The sequence below is a fragment of the Callorhinus ursinus genome, unplaced genomic scaffold (assembly GCF_003265705.2).
Source record: "Callorhinus ursinus isolate GAN/ISIS: 27379988/994484 unplaced genomic scaffold, GSC_fseal_2.0 scaffold1, whole genome shotgun sequence".
Lineage (NCBI taxonomy): Eukaryota > Metazoa > Chordata > Mammalia > Carnivora > Otariidae > Callorhinus > Callorhinus ursinus.
The window spans coordinates 50302590-50325346 of record NW_027397063.1 but is presented as its reverse complement, the minus strand read 5'-3'; the positions used below and the strand labels follow the sequence as shown (position 1 = coordinate 50325346).

Below are 22757 nucleotides of genomic sequence, written 5' to 3'. Positions count from 1 at the left end.
TTTGAACCCAAGTATACATTTTTACATTACCACATTAAATTTAATTTTGTTAGATTTTACTCATTGTTCTGGGAAATTTTTATGTCCTTTTGTTTGTCATATAGTATATTCACTATGCTTCCAAGATATATGTCACCCAAAATGTCAAAATACCAACTGGAAGGAAACCTCAAGAGAAAGGAAATCAAATACTTCACAGAGTGTCCCTTCATGAACACCACTAATTTCTAAAGTGGCTTCTTTTAAAAATTTCATCCTAATCTCTTTAGTCTTTTACACAGTAAACCTCTACATCTAACCCTTTGGGAAAAACCTACCCCAACTCCCAGGAGTTAGTTCTACCCTAGGATTTGGGCCTCTCCCCCATGAGGCTAGCCCTAGGTGACAACATGAATCCTCTTTGAAAGTTACCTTCCCAAAGGCTGAGTTATTGAGTCTAGGTTAACAGGGTGGGGTGTGTCAATAGATCCATTCAGGGTAGGCTTTGGTACTTCACAGAAGAAGTCCTTCTCAATCTGTCTTCCTCCTGAGGTGAAACTGTGCTCCCTCATGCTTTCCATAGCATTCTGCTCTCCTGTCCCAGAACAATAATCCTTAACTGAATGGTATAATCTGAATCAATAATGAGAACCATTTTCTTGTGAAGACATCATCTACATCCATTTTCTCCTCTTATAATGAAGATTGTGCTTGAATCATTAAAAGGCCTATTTCCCCTTTCCAGGGGCCCACTGGTAAATTCAAAACAGGGCTCATTATAATGTTTCACCAAATAACGGGAACATTTACTCCTTAGGGCCACTTTATATGCAGAAAGACCTAACAGATACCTTGACATAAAGTTTACATTGGGCAAATTAGAATTCTTATTCAGGCTGTATTCTCTTACTAATCTCCATATATACAGAGGACATTATGATAATTTATTATGCCCCAGTTGGGAGCAATAACCCAGGGGTCAAATTTTGGCTGGTGTTCTCATTACACCTACTTGCTAATTTGCATGAAGCAAGAAGAAATGACTTTTGGGGAAAAAAATCAGGGCCTTTTCTTTCTTTTTTCTCAATTTTTAAAATTTTTAATTCAATTCAATTAACATCTAATGTATTATTAATTTCAGAGGTAGAGATCAGTGATTCATCAGTCTTATATAATACCCAGTGCTCATTACATCACATCACATTAATGTCCATCATCCAGCTACCCCATCCCATGACCCCTCTCCCCTCCAGCAACCCTCAAGTTGTTTCCTATGATTAAGAGTTTCTTATGATTTATTTCCCTCTCTGGTTTCATCTTGTTTTATTTTCTTTCTCTCTTCCCGTATGATCCTGTTTTGTTTCTTAAATTCCACATATAAGTGAGATCATATGATACATGTCTTTCTCTGATTAACTTATTTCGCTTAGCATAATACTCTCTAGTTCTATCCACATCATTGCAAATGGCAAGATTTCATTTTTTTGATGGCTGAGTAGTATTCCATTGTATATATATATACCACATCTTCTTTATTCATTCATCTGTCAATGGACATCTGGGCTCCTTCCATAGTTTGGACATTGATGTGGACATTGTGGACATTGCTGCTATAAACATTGGGGTGCAGATGCCCCTTCAGATCACTGCATTTGTTATCTTTGGGGTAAATACCCAGTAGTGCAATTGCTAGGTCTATTTTCAACTTTTTGAGGAACCTTCATACTGTTTTCCAGAATGACTGCACCAGCTAGCCTTCCCACCAACAGTGTATGAGGGTTCCCCTTTCCCTGCATCCTCGCCAACATCTTTCATTTCTTGACTTGTTAGTTTTAGCCATTCTGACTGGTGTCAGGTGGTATCTCATTGTGGTTTTGATTTGTATTTCCCTAATGCTGAGTGACGTTGAGCATTTTTTCATGTGTCTTGGCCATTTACAGTATTCTTTGGAGAAATGTCTATTCATGACTTCTGCGCATTTCTTGATTGGATTATTCTTTGTGTTGAGTTTGATAAGTTCTTTATAGATCTCGGATACTAGCCCTTTATCTGATAAGATGTGTTTGTAAATATCTTTTCCCATTCTGTCAGTTGTCTTTTGGTTTTGTTGACTGTTTCTTTTGCTGTGCAAAAGCTTTTTATCTGGATGAAGTGCCAGTAGTTCATTCTTGCCTTTGTTTCCCTTGCCTTTGAAGACATGTCTAACAAGAAGTTGCCGCGGCCAAGGGCAAAGAGGTTTCTGCCTATGTTCTCCTTTAGGATTTTGATGGATTCCTGTCTCACAATTAGGTCTTTCATCCATTTTGAGTCTATTTTTGTATGGTGTAAGGAAATGGTCCAGTTTCGTTCTTCTGCAGGTGGCTGTCCAATTTTTCCAACACCATTTGTTGAAGAGATTGTCTTTTTTCCACTGGATATTTTTTCCTGTTTTATCAAAGATTAGTTGACCATAGAGTTGAGGGTCTGTTTCTGGGTTCTCTATTCTGTTCCATTGATCTATGTGTCTGTTTTTGTGCCAGTACCATACTGTCTTGATGATTACAGCTTTGTAATAGAACTTGAAGTCCGGAATTGTGATACCACCAGCTTTGGTTTTTCCTTTTTTCAACATTCCTTTGGCTATTCAGAGTCTTTTCTGGTTCCATACAAATGTTAGGATTATTTGTTTCAGCTCTGTGAAAAATGTTGATGGTATTTTGATAGGGATTGCATTGAATGTATAGATTGCTCTAGGTAGCACAGACATTTTCACAATATTTGTTCTTCCAATCCATGAGCATGGAACGTTTTTCCATTTCTTTGTGTCTTCCTCAATTTCTTTCATGAGTGTTCTATAGGTTTTTGAGTACAAATCCTTTGCCTCTTTGGTTAGGTTTATTCCTAGGTATCTTATGGTTTTGGGTGCAGTTGTAAATGGAATCGACTCCTTACTTTCTCTTTCTTCTGTCTCATTGTTTGTGTATAGAAATGCAACTGATTTCTGTGCATTGATTTTATATCTTGCCACTTTGCTAAATTCCTGTATGAGTTCTAGCAATTTTGGGGTGGAGTCTTTTGGATTTTCCAAATAGAGTATCATGTCACCTGCAGAGTGAAAATTTGACTACTTTGCTGATTCAGATGCTTTTTATTTCTTTTTGTTGTCTGATTGCTAAGGTTAGGACTTCTAGTACTATGTTGAACAGCAGTAGTGATAGTGGACATCCCTGCCATGTTCCTGACCTTGGGGGAAAAACTCTCAGTTTTTCCTCATTGAGAATGATATTTGCTGTAGGCTTTTTGTAGATAGCTTTTATGATATTGAGGTATGTTCCCTCTACCCCACACTGTGAAGAGTTTTAAGAAAGGAGGCTCTAGGGATGCCTGGGTGGCTCAGTCGGTTAAGTGTCTGTCTTTGGCTCAGGTTGTGACCATAGGGTCCTGGGATCGAGTCCAGCACTGGGCTCCTTGCTCAGTGGGGGAGACTGCTTCTCCCTCTGCCTCCTGCTCTCCCTGCTTATGCTCTTTCTCTCTCTCTGACAAATAAATAAAACCTTTAAAAGAAAAAAGAAACGATGCTGTACTTGGTCAAATGCTTTTTCTGCATCTATTGAGAGGATCATATGGTTCTTGTTCTTTTATTAATGTAGTGTATCACATTGATTTGCAGGTGTTGAACCACTCTTGCAGCCCAGATATAAATCCCACTTGGTTGTGGTGAATAATCCTTTTAATGTACTGTTGGATTCTATTGGCTAGTGCTTTGGTGAGAATTTTGACATCCATGTTCATCAGGGATACTGGTCTGTAATTCTCTTTTGGTGGGGTCTTTGGTTTTGAGATCAAGGTAATGCTGGCCTCATAGAAAGAGTTTGGAAGTTTTCCTTCCATTTCTATTTTTTTGAAACTGCTTCAGAAGAATAGGTATTAATTCTTTTTTTTTTTTAAGATTTTATTTATTTGACAGAGACAGAGATAGCGAGAGCAGGAACACAAGCAGGGGGAGTGGGAGAGGGAGAAGCAGGCTTCCTGCCAAGCAGGGAACCTGATGTGGGACTCGATCCCAGGACCCTGAGATCATGACCTGAGCCGAAGGCAGACGCTTAACAACTGAGCCACCCAGGTGCCCTAGGTATTAATTCTTTAAATATTTTGTGGAATGCCCCTGGGAAGCCATCTGGCCCTGGACTCTTGTTTGTTGGGAGATTTTTGATTACTACTTCAATTTCCTTGCTGGTTGTGGGTCTGTTCAGGTTTTCTGTTTCTTCCTGTTTCAGTTTTGGTAGTTTATATGGCTCTAGGAATGCATCCATTTCTTCCAGATTGCCTAATTTGTTGGCATATGGTTGCTCATAATATGTTCTTATAATTGTTTGTATTTCTTTGGTGTTGGTTGTGATCTCTCCTTTTTCATTCATGATTTTATTTGGTCCTTTCTCTTTTATTTCTGATAAGTCTGGCCAGGGGTTTATAAGTTTTGTTAATTCGAAGAATGAGATCCTAGTTTCATTGATCTGTTCTGTTGTTCTTTTGGTTTATATTTCATTGATTTCTCCTCTAATCTTTATTAATTCTCTTCTCCTTCTGGATTTAGGTTTTATTTGCTGTTCTTTCTCCAGCTCCTTTAGATGTAAAGTTAGGTTTTTTATTTGAGACCTTTCTTATTTCTTGAGAAAGGTTTATATTGCTATATACTTTCCTCTTAGGACTGCCTTTGCTACATCCCAAAGATTTTGAACAATTGTATTTTCATTTTCATTTGTTTCCATGAATTTTTTAAATTCTTTTTTTTTTTTAGATTTTTATTTATTTGGACAGAGAGCGAGAGAGAGTGCACGAGAGCAAGAGCAGGGGAGAGAGTGAGAAGCAGGCTCCTCACTGAGCAGGGAGTCTGATGTGGGGCTTGATCCAGGACCCTGGACCATGACCTAAGCTGAAGGCAGATGCCCAACCGACTGAGACACCCAGGTGTCCCTAAATTCTTCTTTCATTTCCTGGTTGACCCATTCATTTTTTTAGTAGGATGCTCTTTAGCCTCCATGTATTTGAGTTCTTTCCAAATTTCCTCTTGTGATTGAGTTCCAGTTTCAAAGCATTGTGATCCACAAATAGGCAAGGAATGATCCCAGTCTTTTGATACTAGTTGAGACCTGATTTGTGACCCAGTATGTGATCTGTTCTGGAGAATGTTCCATGAGTACTTGAGAAGAATGTGTATTATGTTGCTTTAGGATGGAACGCTCTGAATATACCTGTGAAGTCCATCTGGTCCAGTGTGTCATTCAAAGCCCTTGTTTCCTTGTTGATCTTCTGCTTAGATGATCTGTCCATTGCAGTGAGTGGGGTGTAAAGTCCCTTACTATTATTGTATTATTATTGATGTGTTTCTTTAATTTTTGTTAGTAATTGGCTTATATAATTGGCTGCACTCATGTTAAGGGCATAAATATTTACAGTTGCTGGATATTCTTGTTGGATAGACTCTTTAATTATGTTATAGTGTCCTTCCTCATCTCTTTTTACAGTCTTTGGTTTAAAATCTAATTTGTCTGATATATGGATTGTCATCCCAGCTTTCTTTTGATACCCAATAGCATGATAAATACTTTTCTGCCCCTTCACTTTAAATCTGGAGGTGTCTTTGTGTCTAAAGTGAATCTCTTTAAGACAGCTTATCAATCGCTTGCTTTTTTATCCAATCTGATACCCTATGTCTTTTCATTGGGACAATTAGTGCATTTACATTCAGAGTAACTATTGAAAGCTATGAATTTAGTGCCATTGTATTACCTGTAAAGTCACTGTTTCTGTATGCTGTCTCTGTTCTTTTTAGATCTATGTTACTTTTGGGCTCTCTTCACTTAAAGGATCCCTTTTAATATTTCTTGCATGACTGGTTTAGTGATTACAAATTCTTTTAGTTTCTGTTTGTCCTGGAAGTTTTTTATCTTTCCTCCTATTTTGAATGACATCCTAGCTGGATAAAATATTCTTGGCTGCATATTTTTCTCATTTAGCACCCTGAATATATCATGCCAGTCCTTTCTGGCCTGCCAGGTCTCTGTGGATCGGTCTGCTGCCAGTCTAATATTTCTACCATTGTAGGTTATGGGCTTCTTGTCCCAAGCTCCTTTTAAGATTTTCTCTTTGTCTCTAAGATTTGCAAGTTTTACTATTATATGTTGAGGTGTTGACCTATTTTTATTGATTTTTTTTTTTTTGAGTGGGGTTCTTTGTGCCTCCTGGACTTGAATGCCCGTTTCCTTTCCCAGATTAGGGAAGTTCTCCATTATAATTTGCTCCAATATACCTTCTGCCTTTCTCTCTCTTTCCTCTTCTTCTGGGAACCCAATTATTTTAATATTGTTTTGCTTTATGGTATCACTTATCTCTAGAATTCTCCCCTCATGATCCAGTAGCTCTTTATCTTTTTCTTAGCTTCTTTATTCTCCATCATTTTGTCTTCTATATCACTAATTCTCTCTTCTGCCTCATTTTTTTCCTAGCAGTTGGAGCCTCCATTTTTTATTGCACCTCATTATTAGCTTTTTTGATTTTGACTTGGTTAGATTTTAGTTCTTTTATTTCTCCAGAAAGGGATTCTCTAGTGTCTCCTATGCTTTTTTCAAGCCCAGCTAGTATCTTTATAATCACTCTGAACTCCAGTTCCGACATGTTACTAATGTCCATATTGATTAGATCCCTGGCAATCAGTACTGCCTCTTGTTCTCTTTTTTGAGGTGAGTTTTTCTGTCTTGTCATTTTGTCCAGAGAAGAATAGATGAATGAGAGAACAAAATACTTAAAGGGCAACAATGGCCCCAGATAAATATACACTAAACAAATCAGAAGAGACCTGAAATGGGGGGCGGGGGATATGATCAGGCTGTTGAATAGAACAGAGCCATACACTAGATTTTGGGTGCATATTGGTCTGTTAGAAGAAACTATATCTCAAAATTGTAAAGGAAGAAAAACATATATATACAAAAATAATAAAATTAAATATATTGAAAGTTTGGAATGTAACTGTAAAAATGAAAATAAAAGAAGACTAACAAAAAGAAAAGGATTAATAAAAGAAGAAAAAAAAAAGAACATGATCAGGCAGGTGAAGAGAACAGAGCCATACAATAGATTCTGGGTGTGTTTTGGTCTGTTTGTTAGAAGAAACTGTATCCCAAAATTGTAAAGAAAGAAAAACTTGTGTGTGTGTGTGTATACACACACACACACACACAATTAAATTCAATGAAAGGATAGAATGTTGCTGTAAAAATGAAAGTTAAAAAGGATTTTTAAAAGAGTTGATAAAATAAGAAATTGGTTGAAACGGGAAAGAGGAAAAAAATTAAAATTGAAAGACTAAAGAATTATGGGGAAAAAAAACATGAATTCTATATACTATTTTCCCCTAGCACTGGAATTTTGCAGTTCCCTATGATCAGTAAACTTGGTCTTAACTGGATGTTCTTGCTGATCTTCTGGGGGAGGGGCCTGTTTTGCTGATTCTCGGGTGTCTTTGCCCCAGGCTGAATTGCACCACCCTTGTCAGGGGGCCAGGTTAAGTAAGCAGCTCCTCTGGATTCCTCTGTGTGGCTTTTGTTCCCTGAAGGCTTTCCACGCAGCTTTAGAGGATGAGAATGAACATGGTGGCTTCCCAATCTCCAGCCCCAGAGCTGAGAGCTCAGGCCCCACTCCTCAGTGAGCCCTCAGAGAAAAGCAGTCCATCACTCCTGTCTCCCTGGTCTCCAACCACACTCTGTGGTCACCCAGCCTATGACCGAGCATTTCTATCGCAGGCACGCGACTCCGGTTTGAGTCTCAAAACCCTGCAGACTCCTCTGCCATGCTCCTGTGCTGCTCCTCTGAGGGGAGGAGGGGGGGGGTCTCCCCGGTTCTGCCGCTTGTTGGGCCTCTACTCAGAGAGCAGTGGCCCAACTGTGCCGCAGTTCGTGGTTTATGGCAACCCCAAGCTGAGAGCCCTCTCCTGGGCTCGCTGATAGCATCTGGCTTCCTCCTTCCAATGCCTGGGAACTCTGCTGCACTCCAGCACTGCAGGTCTTCCTTGACCCTGGGGATTCTGGGACCACACTGGCCCACCTAAGACTCTGCCTGCTTTACCACCTGATCACCTTTCAGGCAGGGAGTCCCTCACCGGAGCAGACTTCTAAAAGTTCTGATTTTGTGCTCTACTGCTATATCACTTTCTGCTAGCCAGCTTATGGAGGATCCCTCCTCCCACCCCATGGTCTATCCTCCCATACATCACCTCGGATTCACTTCTCCACACCTCCTACCTTGCAGAAAGTGGTCGCTCTTCTATTTGTAGAGTTGTAGCTATTCTTTTCTTAGATCTGTTGAGTTTACAGATGTTCAGAATGATTTGATAGCTATCTAGCTGAATTCCTGTGACCAGACAAAACTAAGATCTCCTACTCCTCTGCCATCAATCAGGGCCTTTTCTTATAGAAAATATAAATTCAGTAACTGCTGATTGATTAAAGTATTTTCTTATTTTATAAGATCTGGGATTTTGAGACAGTAGACACTGCTGATTCTATTGATGAGACTGGATTGTTAGAGATCGAGCCCATTAATGAACTTCAAGTAGGCAAGAATGTCAAACTCTTCTCTATGATAAAAATGAACGAGATTGGAAGTAACTTTTGGTTGGCTCAGGTAAATTGTGTTCTCTCTTGGCTCTTTAAAGTTACCTAGACATAAAATTAAAATAGTAACATAATTTATTGTCCCTGTAAGTCCATTTTACTATTAAGAGTACTATTGATAGGTCAAGAAAGACTACCTGAATTTTGGTATTTAGTTGACCTGTATTTTATATGCAAAAAACCAGTTAGCTTTCTTATTATATTAAACTGACTCTGTGTATTATGAAAATGTTTCATTTATTGTGTGTTCTAAGATATATAGAAGTTGCTTTTGTTAAATTTCAATCATACTTTAAAACACATGTAAGCTTTTGGTATTACTGTTTGTCCTTTAACTAGATCACAGGAAGAAAGTTCTTTTGATAAAAGTTAAAAATGATAAACTATTATTAGGTATTTAATTTTTTAGGATGCCAGTGGAGCCATATGGAAGCTTGACCTTAGTTTTTCAAATATTGTAAGTTGTCTTTTTCTTTTTTCCTGTAATTTTTATAACAAAAGTCTGTTTTTCTTCTTTAAAAGATACTTTATCTTTCTCCATACTTGATCATTGTTCCCATCAAAAACTTGTCCAACATGTCCTAATCCTGAGAATTTATTCTCTCTCTCTCTGATTTTATAAAAAAAAGGAGATATCTCAGCAAACTTTACCAGAAAAGTGGCAGTGACAGTGCCTAATGTTATCCAGTGCTTTACAGTTATCATAAACCTATGGTATTTTCATTTATATTATCTCCTGCAACCCTCATGGCTACCCTGATAAACAGGTAGACAGTTGTCATCACCTCATTTTACTGGTGAAGAAAAGGAAAGCCTTCAAGTGCAAAGCCAGTACTGTTTCTCCTAATTCCAAAGTCCAGCACTCTTTCTAGCCTTTTATGCTTTTGTGTGTTTTTTTTTTTAAGATCTATTTATTTAGAGATGGGGGGATGGGCAGGGGGGAGAGGTAGAGAGAGACTCTCAAGTAGACTCCCCGCTGAGCACGGAGCCTGACATGGGGCTTGATCTCACCACCCTGAGATCATGATCTGAGCAGAAACTAAGAGTCGGATGCTTAACTGACTGATACACCCAGGCGCCCCAACATATTATACTTTTAAAAATTTCTATTCAGATAAAATCACACATGTGTTATAGGGTTCTATTTATATTTTTTAAAAACATGACCTTAATTTGATGTTAACTTATCTTTAAGATCTAATAGGATTTCTTTTTATTATCAGACTCAAGATCCAGACTGCCTCTTCTCCTTCCATTCTGGAGCTGTCGAAGCCTTGGCAGTCTCTCCCCTCACTTACCTCATGGCCACTACTGCCTTGGATTGTGAGTAGGAACTCTAAATGAAAATACATCTGGTCTTTTTTGTTTTGTTTTCCACACAAAATTTTATATGTGTTTGATGAAAAGCATTTGAGAACTTCTCCAAAAGGTAAGCCTCTTGATACAAGCGAGGTGAGTTTTTGTGGAGGGGAGAGGAACTAAAGTACAGCAACCTTGGTCATCATGAAAGATTAAGGATACGGTCAGTTACAAAAATGCCATTCATTTTGGTATTAGCCACATTCATGTTTTTCCTATTTTATTTTTTCACCTTCTTTCTTCCTTGATACACGGTGAATCTTTTGTGGGCTATGCAAGGTGAAATTAACCCATCAGTCAATCATCAGTTGTTTGCTTTATTATCCGTGCCTACAAATTACCTGGTTGAGGGTATACATGTAAATTTTTGACTAAAGAAAACCTATTAGATTATTAGTTTATTTATGTATGAAATTTCTTGTTATGTTCAACATGTTAAGTGAACCAAGGTTAGTTTAAAAGATGCCATATATATAACTTGTTTCTTTTAAAACTGTCTTTCTGTAGGCTCTGTTCGAATCTATGATTTTGCTAGCAAAACTCCTTTGGCGCAGATGAAATTCAAACAAGGAGGTACTGCCCTTGCTTGGGTACCCCAACTGGTGAGTTAATGATAATGAACTTCTACTGGAATCTATTGGTAAATATGGTCTATCAGTGCTATTTCTTAGAAATATATTTTATGACTCTGGATTTTAGAGAAGAACGAAAGTTTTAACTTATTCACTCAGAATGTGATAGAAATCATATGACCTTGTTTTTGTGGTTTTGGTCCTGTTTTAACAAAAATCTATTTTTTATGCCACTTGCAAGTTAGTAATCATTTCATGTTACAAAATAATTACTCAACTTTGTGTATCTATCCTTTATCTGAATGTGATTTCATTCCTTCTATTTATATTTCCAGCATGCTTGCGATGTGCTGGGTCTTGTTCTAACTTCTGGGAATGTAGTGATGAACAGAAAGACAAAAATACTTGCCCTCATGCATCTTACACTTTAGTGGGAGGGAGGAGGCAGAAATGGACAATAAAGAAAAATAAGTAACATGTGATATGTTAGGTAATGATAAGACCTATGGAAAAAAATTAGGCAGACATAGGGAGTCATCCTAGTTATCCATTGCTATGTAATGAACCACTACAAAGTGTAGTGGCATAAAACAGCAATCATTTTATTTTGCTCATATGCTCTCTGGATTGGGAAATCAGACAGGTGACAACAGCAGTGGATTGTCTCTGCTTCATGTCTGGGGCCTGGAATCATGTAAAGGCTTCTTTATCATCGGTCTGGCATCTGGGTTGAAGGCTGGGCGAAGCTCGGATGTCAATAGGAGTGCCTACCTAATAGCCTCTTCGTGTGGCTTCTGCTTCATAACAGTTCTTCATGGGTGACAACTACACTTTATTTTTCTTTGAGCCTCTAGTGCCTCTACAGTACATTTAGACACATAACAAATATTTATTAAATGAACAACCTTCAACTGGAGTTGGATGGGGTACAGTTTTTTTATTACCAAGACTCTCATAACTGCCTTGCCTTAGCGATGATCACTCTGCTCTAAAGAATATCAGGGCTCTTGCCTTTCTCCTGAATGCCTCCCAAGACAGCAGATTTAGTATATTTGGACACTGCTAGGTTTCTTTCTCCAGCCCAGACTGCTCCTCTGAGCTGCAGACTATGTGTCATCCTCATTTTGAGATCTCCAGGGACCCTCAAACCCAACCTGTCTAAGACTAGATTCGTGACACTCTGCTGGCCTCCAGCCAGTCCACCTCCATAACAATAATAGCAACAACAAACCACACAGACATTCGGCTCCCTTTCACGGTTTCCTATCTCCATAAATGGCTCAGTCATCCTTGACACCTCCCTCTGCCCTTCTCCCCTGTATTCAGTCATCACCAAACAGGGCCATTATCGCTCTCTCTAAACTATGCCCGTATCCCTCCTGTCCATGATACCACCTCAGACTAATTGACCACAATCACTCTCCTGGAGTAAGGCAGCCATGTCTTTATAAGTCTCCCCAGAGGTCTCCCTGCACCCTCTCTAGGCCATCTCAGTTCTGTTTTGCACAATGCAGCTACGATGATTTTCCGAGATAGCAAACCTGATCATGTCACCCTCTCTCTCCACACACACCCACACGTGCGAGCACACACCTATCCACACGCGCGCGCGAGCGCACACACACACACACGCGCAAGAGCGCACACACACACACACAAACCCCCACATGCGCGAGCACACACACACACACACACACACACACAAACCCCCACACGTGGGAGCACACATACCCACGAGCGCGCGCACACACACACACGCGCGTGCGCGCACGAGCACACACGTACACAAACTCCCAACTAAAAACCTTTCAATGGCTTTCCACTGCTCTTGGGATGAAGATTATCTTAATGTGACATGTAAGCCACTTTGTGACCTAGGCCTTGCTTATCTCCCTCTTTAGCTTCTTTTCTGCCACATAACCTTTGCACAAGCTATATCCTCTCCCAGGAGTGCTTCTCCCATCTCCCTGAACTTAATTTCTGGGCATCTTTCTGGTCTCCGCTCCACCATCTCTTCCTTAAGGAAGCCCTCAGTCTAGGTCAACTTTCTTTGTTATATGCCCTCAGAGATTGTTTCTTTCCTTTAGCATTTATTTCGGTTCATAATTTTATATTCATCTGCGTGATTAATGTCTGTCCTCCCCCTAGACCATAAATTCGGTGAAACCAGGGACAAACTGTTTATGCTCACCCTTGAGTTGCTGGTGATAGGTGCCTGGCACATGGTAGACAGACACTACACCAGCATTTGCTTCTCCAGTGTTTGAATTGCCATTGCTTACCTGTTTCATCATCAGTAGTGATAAGGAACTATCCTAGAATAGATGGAGGTTACCAGAAAGTGGTATAAGGAATTACCAATGAGCAGTCAATGTTAAATTACTTGGCTAACTAATGAATCATTGAACACTACATCAAAAACTAGTGATGTACTATACAGTGGCTAACTGAACATAATAAAAAAAATTACTTGGCTAAATAAAATACGGAGTTATATAGTACAACTTTTTTTTTTTAAGATTTTATTTATTTATTCATGAGAGACAGAGAGAGAGAGAGGCAGAGGGAGAAGCAGGCTCCCCACTGAGCAGGGAACCTGATGTGGGACTCGATCCCAGGACTCTGGGATCATGACCTGAGCCGAAGGCAGATGCTTAACCATCTGAGCCACCCAGGCACCCCTGTAGTACAACTTTCTTAACTAATTTCAGATTTGTTGCATTTAATTTTTTTCTAAGGTAAACTACACCGGAGCACAGATTATTGTAGGATTCGAAGATGGGGTCGTTCGAATTCTTGAACTTTATGATCCCAAAGGGCTCACAGTTTTTGCAGGACGGAAGAAAATTTCTGATGCAGATATTAATTTGAAACAGGTTTTCAAACCCCATACTGCTCGTGTCACTGCTTTAGCTTATGAACGTGATGGAGAAATTCTAGCTACAGGGGTAAGTGGTAGATTTCCTTTTGTTTCCTTTTGAGCTTTCATGGTTAAACTTACCTTATTCATTTTCCTACCTGATGATAACTTATTTGCTGATGTACATTTTAGAGAAAAACCCATAGTTTGTTTCTCTATGTTCATATTCTTTCAGTATAGTCTGTGCATGACACTTCAAAATTTTCTTACAAATTGAGTTCTAATGCTTATTTTAAATGAATAGAAATTTTCAACTGGGAGTTATGATCATGTTTTATGTATAACCAATATTTTATCACATAGGTATATTCTTATATAGAATTGCCATAAGTGAAGAGAATAACCTTGTACATTTTTTTAATGCATTACTAAGTGAGTATATGCTTTGTGGAATTTTTTGTGAGTTAACCTATGTACAGGTATGGTGATCATTTCTTTCAGAAACACATCCTGGAACACTTGGTTTGTCAAATGTTCTCATGGGGGAAATGAAGCAAATATTTGAAATAAGAATTTTCCCAGAATAATCTGGGACATATGATTATTGTGGATATAGATATACAGTGGGTGTACTATACCTAGTAAGTGCTACTCTGTACTCTATGGGATAGATGTAAAAAAAACCCCCATATTTGTTGGGTATTTCTCTTTTTCTTAGAGTAAAGATCAAACCGTCTTCTTCTTTGAGGTAGAAAAGGATTATAAGCCAATAGGGTATATTACTACTCCTGGACCTGTTCGCCAGTTAATATGGTCTTCGAACTCCCATGTAAGTAATTATTATTTGTCTTCATGTTTAAATCTCAATTACAGCATAATGAAGTGATCCGGAAGATCGAGAATAGCAGGTGGAATTATTAGCATCCCTCCTGGGTCCTGCAGTGAGGGGCTGGGGAATGCTCTTAGCTTGGCTAATAGAGCATGACTGGGGAGCCCCACATCACACTTGTTATCTCCTCTCTCTTCCATTCTCTAAATCGTTGGTCATGATTCCCTTCCCAAAACATTGGGTTATATCAGGCTTTGCTTTAACCTGGTGACTTTATTGAGATACACTTGTCAGAATGTGTTGACTTGGGTCCATCAGTCCTTTTGACATTCAGAAGTTCAGTTCTATCTAAGGTCTGAATGTCCTTGCCCTCATCTTTATCTCTTTGCTTCTACCCCCGTTCTACCTCCATTTTTCTCTTTGAATCTTCCACTGACTCTTTCCTAACAACAGCTGGTGATTTAGTATTGGTTACTGATCTTATTTAATGCCTCTAATTTCCCTAAGTTTGAGCATAGGATAACTCCATCATCTGAATGTTGATTTAATGTCTAAACCAGATGCTGTCCTGGATTCTAGGGTAATACTGATTGAACTGTATGGAAGTAACATCTATTATCTACTTTAAACTCTTCTAAAGAAAAGTGCTATAACAATATAGTATATAGAAAAACATTTTTAAAAAAATACTCATTGTTTTCATCTTTGCTAGGCACTGATGGATTCAATAAGCAGTACAAAACAATCTCTTTTGAAAGAGAAAAAAAAGTACATATTTTAGAAATTAAATAACTATCACAGAACAATACAAGTTTTCACAAGGGAATTGGTGACTAAAATATCAGTAGGATAGACAATATGTGCTATGAATATAGAGCAGGGAAATATCAAGAAGGGGTTAAGTTAACATAAGTTGTTATTTAGTATTATTTTACCTTAATCTTGAGGAAATGGTAGGATATGTGTAGTTGGGGAGAAGGTAAGTGTAGGTGATTTAGGATAAGGAAATGAAAGCTTCAAAGGGACCTGTATGTTAAAGCATGAACACAACAGGTGATATTATGTGCATCCTTTAATCATGTCTCTAGATTCGAAGTCAAAAACCCAAAAAAGTTAGAAATGGTGGGTGGGAAGGGGGTGGGTGTGACTACAAAGGGGGATCTTGAGGAAGATCCTTATGGTGATGGGATAGTTTTGCATCTTGATTACAGTGAATGGTTCCATGAATCTACACATGTGATAAAATGACAGAATTATACACATGTTCTATATTAATGTCAATTTCCTGGTTTTGATATTGTTGCATAAGAGGTAACCTGTGGGAGAAACTGGGGGAAGGGTACATGATTCCTTCCTATACTATCTTGGCAACTTCTTGTGAATCAATAATTATTTCAAAATAAGCTAAATAGGCATAAGAGACCAAAACCCCCAACATAATTCAAAAGTTATTTCAGGCAGGGCTGCCAATTAGTGCTTGTATTTCTTATAGTTGGGAATTACTAATGTCAAAGTAAATTACCCTCATTTCACAATGTATGCATTATCAAACCATCACATAGTACACTTTAACTTACACAATGTTATATTTCAATAAAGATGGAGAAAAAAGGTAAATTACCATGTGTAACTGATATGCTGCATACTTCAGTTGTCCACCTAGCCATAGCTGTTAACTTCCACCAGTTCTCAATGGTCAGACCTCCTGTCTTCCTGAATGCATTAAACTTCTGTCCTTATAATTTGTGTTTCCACTAAGGGTGTATCACATGTGCATACAGAATCATTCTGCCTGCCACGGTCACTACCATGATCACTTTGGGCAGCAGTGTGAAGTTACAGGGGAGGCAGATGAGAGGCATTGGATCTATTGGGCAGCTATGTTCCAGATATGTGACCAGGGCATGAAAGACTGTGGACAAGAACTATGTAGGAGGTAGAATTAATAGAATTTGGTGATCTTTTGAATTTCTGGGGATAATTTTGAGCTGTTTAAATGAAACACATGAACTTCTCTAAGACATGTTCTTTTGCCTGCATTATTCTGGGACCACTGTTCTCTCTGTTGCTATAACCAGAAAATCTTGAGAATATTCCAGTCTCTTCCCTACTTCTAACTACCCTGCCCTTCATTGGTTCACCAAACTTCTTTCCTTATGCATTTTTTTTAAAGATTTTATTAATTTGCAAGAGAGAGAATGAGAGACAGAGAGATGAGAGGGAAGAGGGTCAGACGGAGAAGCAGACTCCCCGCCGAGCAGGGAGCCTGATGTGGGACTTGATCCCAGGACTCCAGGATCATGACCTGAGCCGAAGGCAGTCGCTTAACCAACTGAGCCACCCAGGCGCCCCTCATTATGCATTCGAAATATCCCTGCTTCCTCTTTGCTATCCTAGATAAAAGCATAATACTATACATAAAAGTAGATAGCATTCAAATAAATGAAAATGAAGTGAAAAAGGGACCATTTGGAGGAAATGAACAAACCTGTTCCCACACAGTTTAGAGTTATGTAAATGCTTTAAGGCAAAGGCCCAGCAGAATGTCAGGCTCACTTTTCTGCATTTCCCTTTTCTCTAGGATCATGTCCCCTCAATACCTAATTATTTTGAAGCTTTGAACTTCAGCTTTTGTCTTCTCCTCTCCTCAGGAATGCCTAAAGCTCTAGGACACAGCCTTCTGTTTGGCTTCTAGGTCTCATGCAAACTGTTGGCAATTTGTCCTTAGGAGGAAAAGTTGCAGAAGAATCCCTCACCTTCCCACTACCCAACATAAAATCCTGTTACCTCTGCATCCACCTGCCTTCTTCCCTTTTTTATAATCGAGAAGGCCCTCTCCCTTCCCATGTGAGGCCAGTTCTGCCTCCTCCTTTGGATTGTACTCTCTTCCACTTTTTTCAAGATTTCATACAACTTATTTTCTTTTTTTCTGTCATAAATTTAACCTCACCTGTTTCCTGGGTCATTTCCATTGGTATTTAAAGATGTTCAAGTATCTCCTATGAACAAAAAATAAATTCCTCGACCTTCTGTTCTCCTCTAGTTACTGCCCCATCTTTCTCCTCCTGACTTTTCCAAGAGGATTGATTATTCCTCTGGGCTCTTAACTAGTTTCTAGTCTCATCATTCTACCAAGTCAGCTCCTGTAAAGAAACCAGTGATGTCCCCTTAACGTTTTCGGTTCTTATCTTTCTTGACTTCTTACGTCCTTTGATCCTGTTGACCCTTACTTTCTCTTTGAAATACCATCTCCCTTTGACTTTTGTGATGTTATGCTCTCCTGGTTCCCTCTTCTACATCTTGCCATTCCTTTTCAGCCTTCCTCACCCAGTTACTGAATATTGTTTCTCTAAGACTCTGTCCCAATCTGTCTTCTTGCTCTGTTCTCTTGACCTCGGTGTTACCATCCAAGCCCATAACTTCCCTGTAAGCCCAAACATGCCACAGGATATTTGCACATGCTATTTGCTTTGTATAGCATACTCCCTCAAACCTTCCCCTAACTGTTGTGTAATTATCTTCTGCTCCCCCTTCACCTTAAAGCTTAGACACCACCTTCTCAGGAAACTTGCACAGCCTCCTTTGCTCTTGTAGCACCTCTGCAACACTTGTCACAGTTATAATTTACATTCATTTATATGATTTGTTAAATGACAGGCTCTCTTGTTGGAGGTAAGCTCTATAGTGCCAGGCGCTGTATTTTTCTTTTACAGTTTTACCCCTACCATGCCACAAAATGCCAAATACATAGTAGATACATAATAAATAATTACAGAATGAAATGACTGAGTGAAGAAACATTTTGAATAATGTGTCTATAGAATATCAAGATGGAGACTTTCCAGACATGGTTAAATATGTGATTTTTGGAGATCAAGAGAGTGGTCTGGCCTAGAGAGATGAATCAATTTGGAATCTAACTGTGCATGAGTGGTAATGAAGCCTTAGGTTGGCTATAATATTTCCCAGGGAATGTTTATGTGGAGCGAGAGAAGAGGGAAGAGGGCAAAAACCTGAGGAACATCCACATTTAATGAACTCGGGCAGATAGAGAATGATCCACCAAAGGCTGCTGACACTGGATATGCCATCCACACACTGCAGGTTTTCCTTGGCAGTCCTAATTTTAATATTCTGCTTTTTGGGCTATATATTTCAGGCCTGCATTTTTTGGCTCAGAAACTGTGTTATGGCATCTATAAGGTAAACCAATCTAAATCTAATTTTAACACTTAGCTTATTAATGATATAATAGGTAATAATTGTGTATAGTGATTAATGACTTATTACTACAGTGAGGAACTAAGGATTTCAAAAATGGTTAGTACACATAACAATTATATTTTTCCTGATTTATGATGTTTTTGAACTATGCTTGTATAAATTTGCCTAAATGTGAATGATATGTTAATCTCTCTTTTTCAGCCTGACAGTACTTTACTGATTATTTGTGAGAATGGCTATGTTCTTGAAACTCCATTTCCAACCATGAAGGAGGAAGAGGAAAATCGTGATGTAGTTTCCTATGAAATCAAAGACATGTGCATAAAATATTTTCATTTCTCAAGTGTCAAATCTAAGATTCTGGTATGAGATATCCTTGAAGCATTATCTTCTAATATGTTTTTTCTTAGAATATAAAATATCTTTTTTTTCAAGTTTTTATTTAAATTCCAGTTAACATGCAGTGTAATATTCTTTTCAGGTGTACAATATAGTGATTCAACACTTTCATACATCACCTGGCGCTCATCACAAGTGCTCTCCTTAATCCCCATCACCTATCTAACCCATCCCCCATCTCCTCCCCTCTGGTAAACATCAGTTTGGTCTCTATAGTTAAGAGTCTGTTTCTTGGGGGTGCCCAGGTGGCTCAGTCAGTTAGGCATCCGACTCTTAATTTCAGCTCAGGTCATGATCTCAGGGTTGTGAGATGGAGCCCTGCACCAGGCTCCATGCTCAGTGTGGCGCTTGTTTAAGATTCTCTCTCTCCCTCTCCTTCTGCCCTGCACACCCCCTCTGGAAAAAAAAAAAAAGAGTCTGTATCTTTGTTTGCCTCTCTCTTCTTTCCCCCTATGATCATGTGTTTTGTTTCTTAAGCCCTATATATGAATGAAATCATATGGTATTTGTCTTTCTCTGACTTCACTTAGTGTAATACACTCTAGCTCCATCCACATCATTTCAAATGGTAAAGATGTCATTCTTTTTATGGCTGAGTAATATTCCATTGTATAAAAGTGCTGATGAAATACAAAGAAGAATAAGACATTTACCCTGACTCTAGTGAGCTTATAAACTGGTAGGAAACAGCTGACTGTATTAGAAGGCAGTAGTGAACAGATATTAAAATCACAGTGCAAAGAAAATAATTTTAGGGGTGTGGAGTGAAACAAATATGAGTTTGATAGAAGGCTAAAAGGGGATCAAAGATGATCAGATAGAGGGGACTTTTAGTACTTAAAAAATCAGAAGGATTTTGAGAGGGTGAAAAAGGAGAGGAAGGTAACAAGAGCTGGAATAACATCCTGAGGGAAGGCAGAACTGTAGGAATTTCTGGTGTTTTCAGAAAATGAAGAGTGGAATGTTGAGACAGAGGGAAGCAGTATATGGGAGAGATGAGGCAGAAATCTGTGACCAACCTTGGGCTCCTTAAATGCCAGCCAAGATGTTTCAATTTAATTCTAGACCATTGAGATCCATTGTGAGTTCTTTTTCCCTATTCTGTTTTTTTCCACCTTTTTTTTGAAGAAATTTTTATTATTTCAGTATAGCTGACACACAATGTTACATCAGTTTCTGGTGCACAACACAGTGATTCAACAAGTCTATATGTTATGTTCACCACGAGTGTAGCTACCACCTGTCACCTTACAACACTATTACAGTACCATTGCCTATATTCCCCATGCTGTACCTTTTATATTTTGTGTATATGTTATCATATTTTGCATCTTTTAATTCATAATTTTCTTGTAATTATGGCCTTTTTTTCTACTTAAAGAAATCCCTTTCACTTTTTTGTAAGGTTAATTTAGTGATGATAAACTCGTTTAATTTTTCTTTGGGAAACTCTCCTTTTATTCTGAATGATAACTTTGGCACGTAGAGTATTCTTGGTTGTAGGTTTTTTTCCTTTCAACACTTTGAATATATAATGCCACTCTCTTCTGGCTTGCAAAGTTTCTGCTGAAAAACTGTCTGATAGCCTTATGGGGTTTCCCTTGTACGTGCCTTTTTGCTTCTTTCTTGCTAGTTTTACAATTCTCTCTTTATCTTTAATCTTTGACATTTTAATAATTATGTGTCATGGATTCATCTTGTTTTGAACTCTCTGTGCTTCCTAAACCTGGAGATCTGTTTCTTTTCTCAGATTAGTGAAGTTTTTAAGCTAGTATGTCTTCAAATGAGTTTTCTGCCCCTTTCTCTCTCTTCTCTTTCTGGAACCCCTATAATGTGAATGTTTGTTTGCTTGATGTTGTCTAAGAGATCTCTTAACTTATCCTGATTTTTTTTTTCTGCTGTTCAGTTTGGGTGCCTTCCATTACCCTATATTCCAGATCACTGATCCATTCTTCTGCATCCTCTAATCTGTTGATTTCCTCTAGTGTTTTTTTTCCCCTCACTTCAGTTATTGTATTCTTCATCTCTTTTTCTTTTTTTAAAATATATTTTCTATCTCTTTGTTTAAGGCCTATTGAGTTCTTTTACTCTTTTCTCCAGCAAAGTGAGCATCTTTATGATCATTGCTTTAAACTCTTTATTAAGCATATTGCTTATCTCCTTTTCATTTAGTTGTTTTTTGGAGGTTTTGTCTTGTTCTTTCTTTTGGAATGTATTCCTGTCTCCCCATTTTTCCTAACTTTCATGTTTGTTTCTATGAATGTGGTGGAACAGCTACTTCTCCTAAATTTGAAGAAATTATCTTGTGTATACTTGGCAACTTCTTCTGGCTGGCTGGAGCTGCAGCTGCTGTAGATTGGGGGTTGTAGGGCATTCTATGCTGTGGCTGACCTGGTGAGATGGCTGGAGCTGAAGTGGGTACAAGTGGGGGAGTCCCAGGGCTCTTTGTGCAGTGAACATCCTGGTAGGACAGCTAAAATTGAACTGGGTGCAGATTTGGAGGCTCCTGGGGCTCTATGTGCAGAGGGTGCCCTGGCAGGACAGCTGAAGCTGAAGTCAGTGCAAGCTGGAGTGTCCTGGGGTGTTCATTGCAGAGAGTGGCCTGATGGGGCAACAACCCCAAGCTAGAACAGGCCGGGGTGTCCCAGCACATACAATGCAAGTGGGTCTAAGCTGGGGGGTCCCTGGGCTTTCCATGTAGAAGACATCCTAGCAGGACAGCTGAAGTGGAAATGGGTACAAGCCAGGGTATTTAAGAGCATTCCACACTGAGGGTGCCCTGGCAGGACAACTGAAGGTGGAGTGGGTACAAGCTGGGGGTCCCTGGGTATACTGCACATGGGCTGCCGTTGTGGGATAATGGGACAGGGTTGAGGGAGGCCTGTGCTCTGTACAGGGGGCATCCTGGTGGGATAGCTGGGGCCAAAACAGGCAACAGCCAGGAGGTCCCAGAACACTCTGTATTGGGGGTGCCCTAGCAAGCTGTCTGAGGCAAAAGTGGTATGGACCTGGAGTGTTCAGGGATGCTTCACACCTGTGTCACCTTGGTGCAACATCCAGAGCTGTGGTGAGTGCAATCCAGGGGTGTCCTGGTGTATACCTCCCTGGATCCTCCTTGGTGAGATTGCTGGGGCTAGTGGGGGCTAGGTGCCTTGGGCTCACTGATGTGGTAGACTGGTTAAGGTGCCCAGACGCTGCTCCCCCTACCTCACACTGCCATGGTGGAGAGGGAGCATGAACTATGGTTCTCACCAGCCCTTCTGACCTGCAGAGATTTCCAGCAGCTCCCTGCAGTTTGGCAGGGTCCTAAGGTTTGTTCTTTTATATACTACTATATACTATATTTTTTTATTTAAATACAGTTAAAAATTAACATATAATATTTGTTTCAGGGGTACAACTCTGTGATTCATCAGTCTTATATAATACCCAGTGCTCATTACAACACATACCCTCCCCAATGTCCATCACCCAGTTACCCCCTCCCCCCACACTCCTCCCTTTCAGTAACTCTCAGTTTGTTTCCTATGACTAAGAGGCTCTTATGGTTTGTCTCCCTCTCTGGTTTCATCTTGTTTCATTTTTTTCCTCTCTTCCCCTATGATCCTCTGTTTCTTAAATTCCACATATGAGTGAGATCATATGATAATTGTTTTTCTCTGATTGACTTATTGCTTAGCATAATACCCTCTAGTTCCAACCACATCTTTGCAAATGGCAAGATTTCATTTTTTGATGGCGGCATAGCATTCCATTGTATGTATGTATGTGTGTGTGTGTATACACATACCATGTCTGTGTGTGTGTGTGTGTGTGTGTGTGTGTGTGTGTGTGTGTGTATACACACCATGTCTTTTTTTATCCATTTGTCTGTCGATGAAAAT

The 22757-nt window shown here is 39.2% G+C and overlaps 1 protein-coding gene across 1 annotated transcript in view; it reads left to right on the top strand.

Moving 5' to 3' along the window:
* CFAP44 (cilia and flagella associated protein 44) overlaps positions 1-22757 on the top strand; it is a 135167-nt gene that overhangs the window by 29715 nt on the left and 82695 nt on the right. Inside the window, exons 10-16 of the mRNA XM_073893479.1 lie at positions 8485-8640; positions 9040-9087; positions 9854-9953; positions 10497-10591; positions 13300-13509; positions 14140-14250; positions 18676-18837. Coding sequence (XP_073749580.1) covers positions 8485-8640; positions 9040-9087; positions 9854-9953; positions 10497-10591; positions 13300-13509; positions 14140-14250; positions 18676-18837 — 882 coding nt within the window. The remainder of the gene's footprint in view (positions 1-8484; positions 8641-9039; positions 9088-9853; positions 9954-10496; positions 10592-13299; positions 13510-14139; positions 14251-18675; positions 18838-22757) is intronic.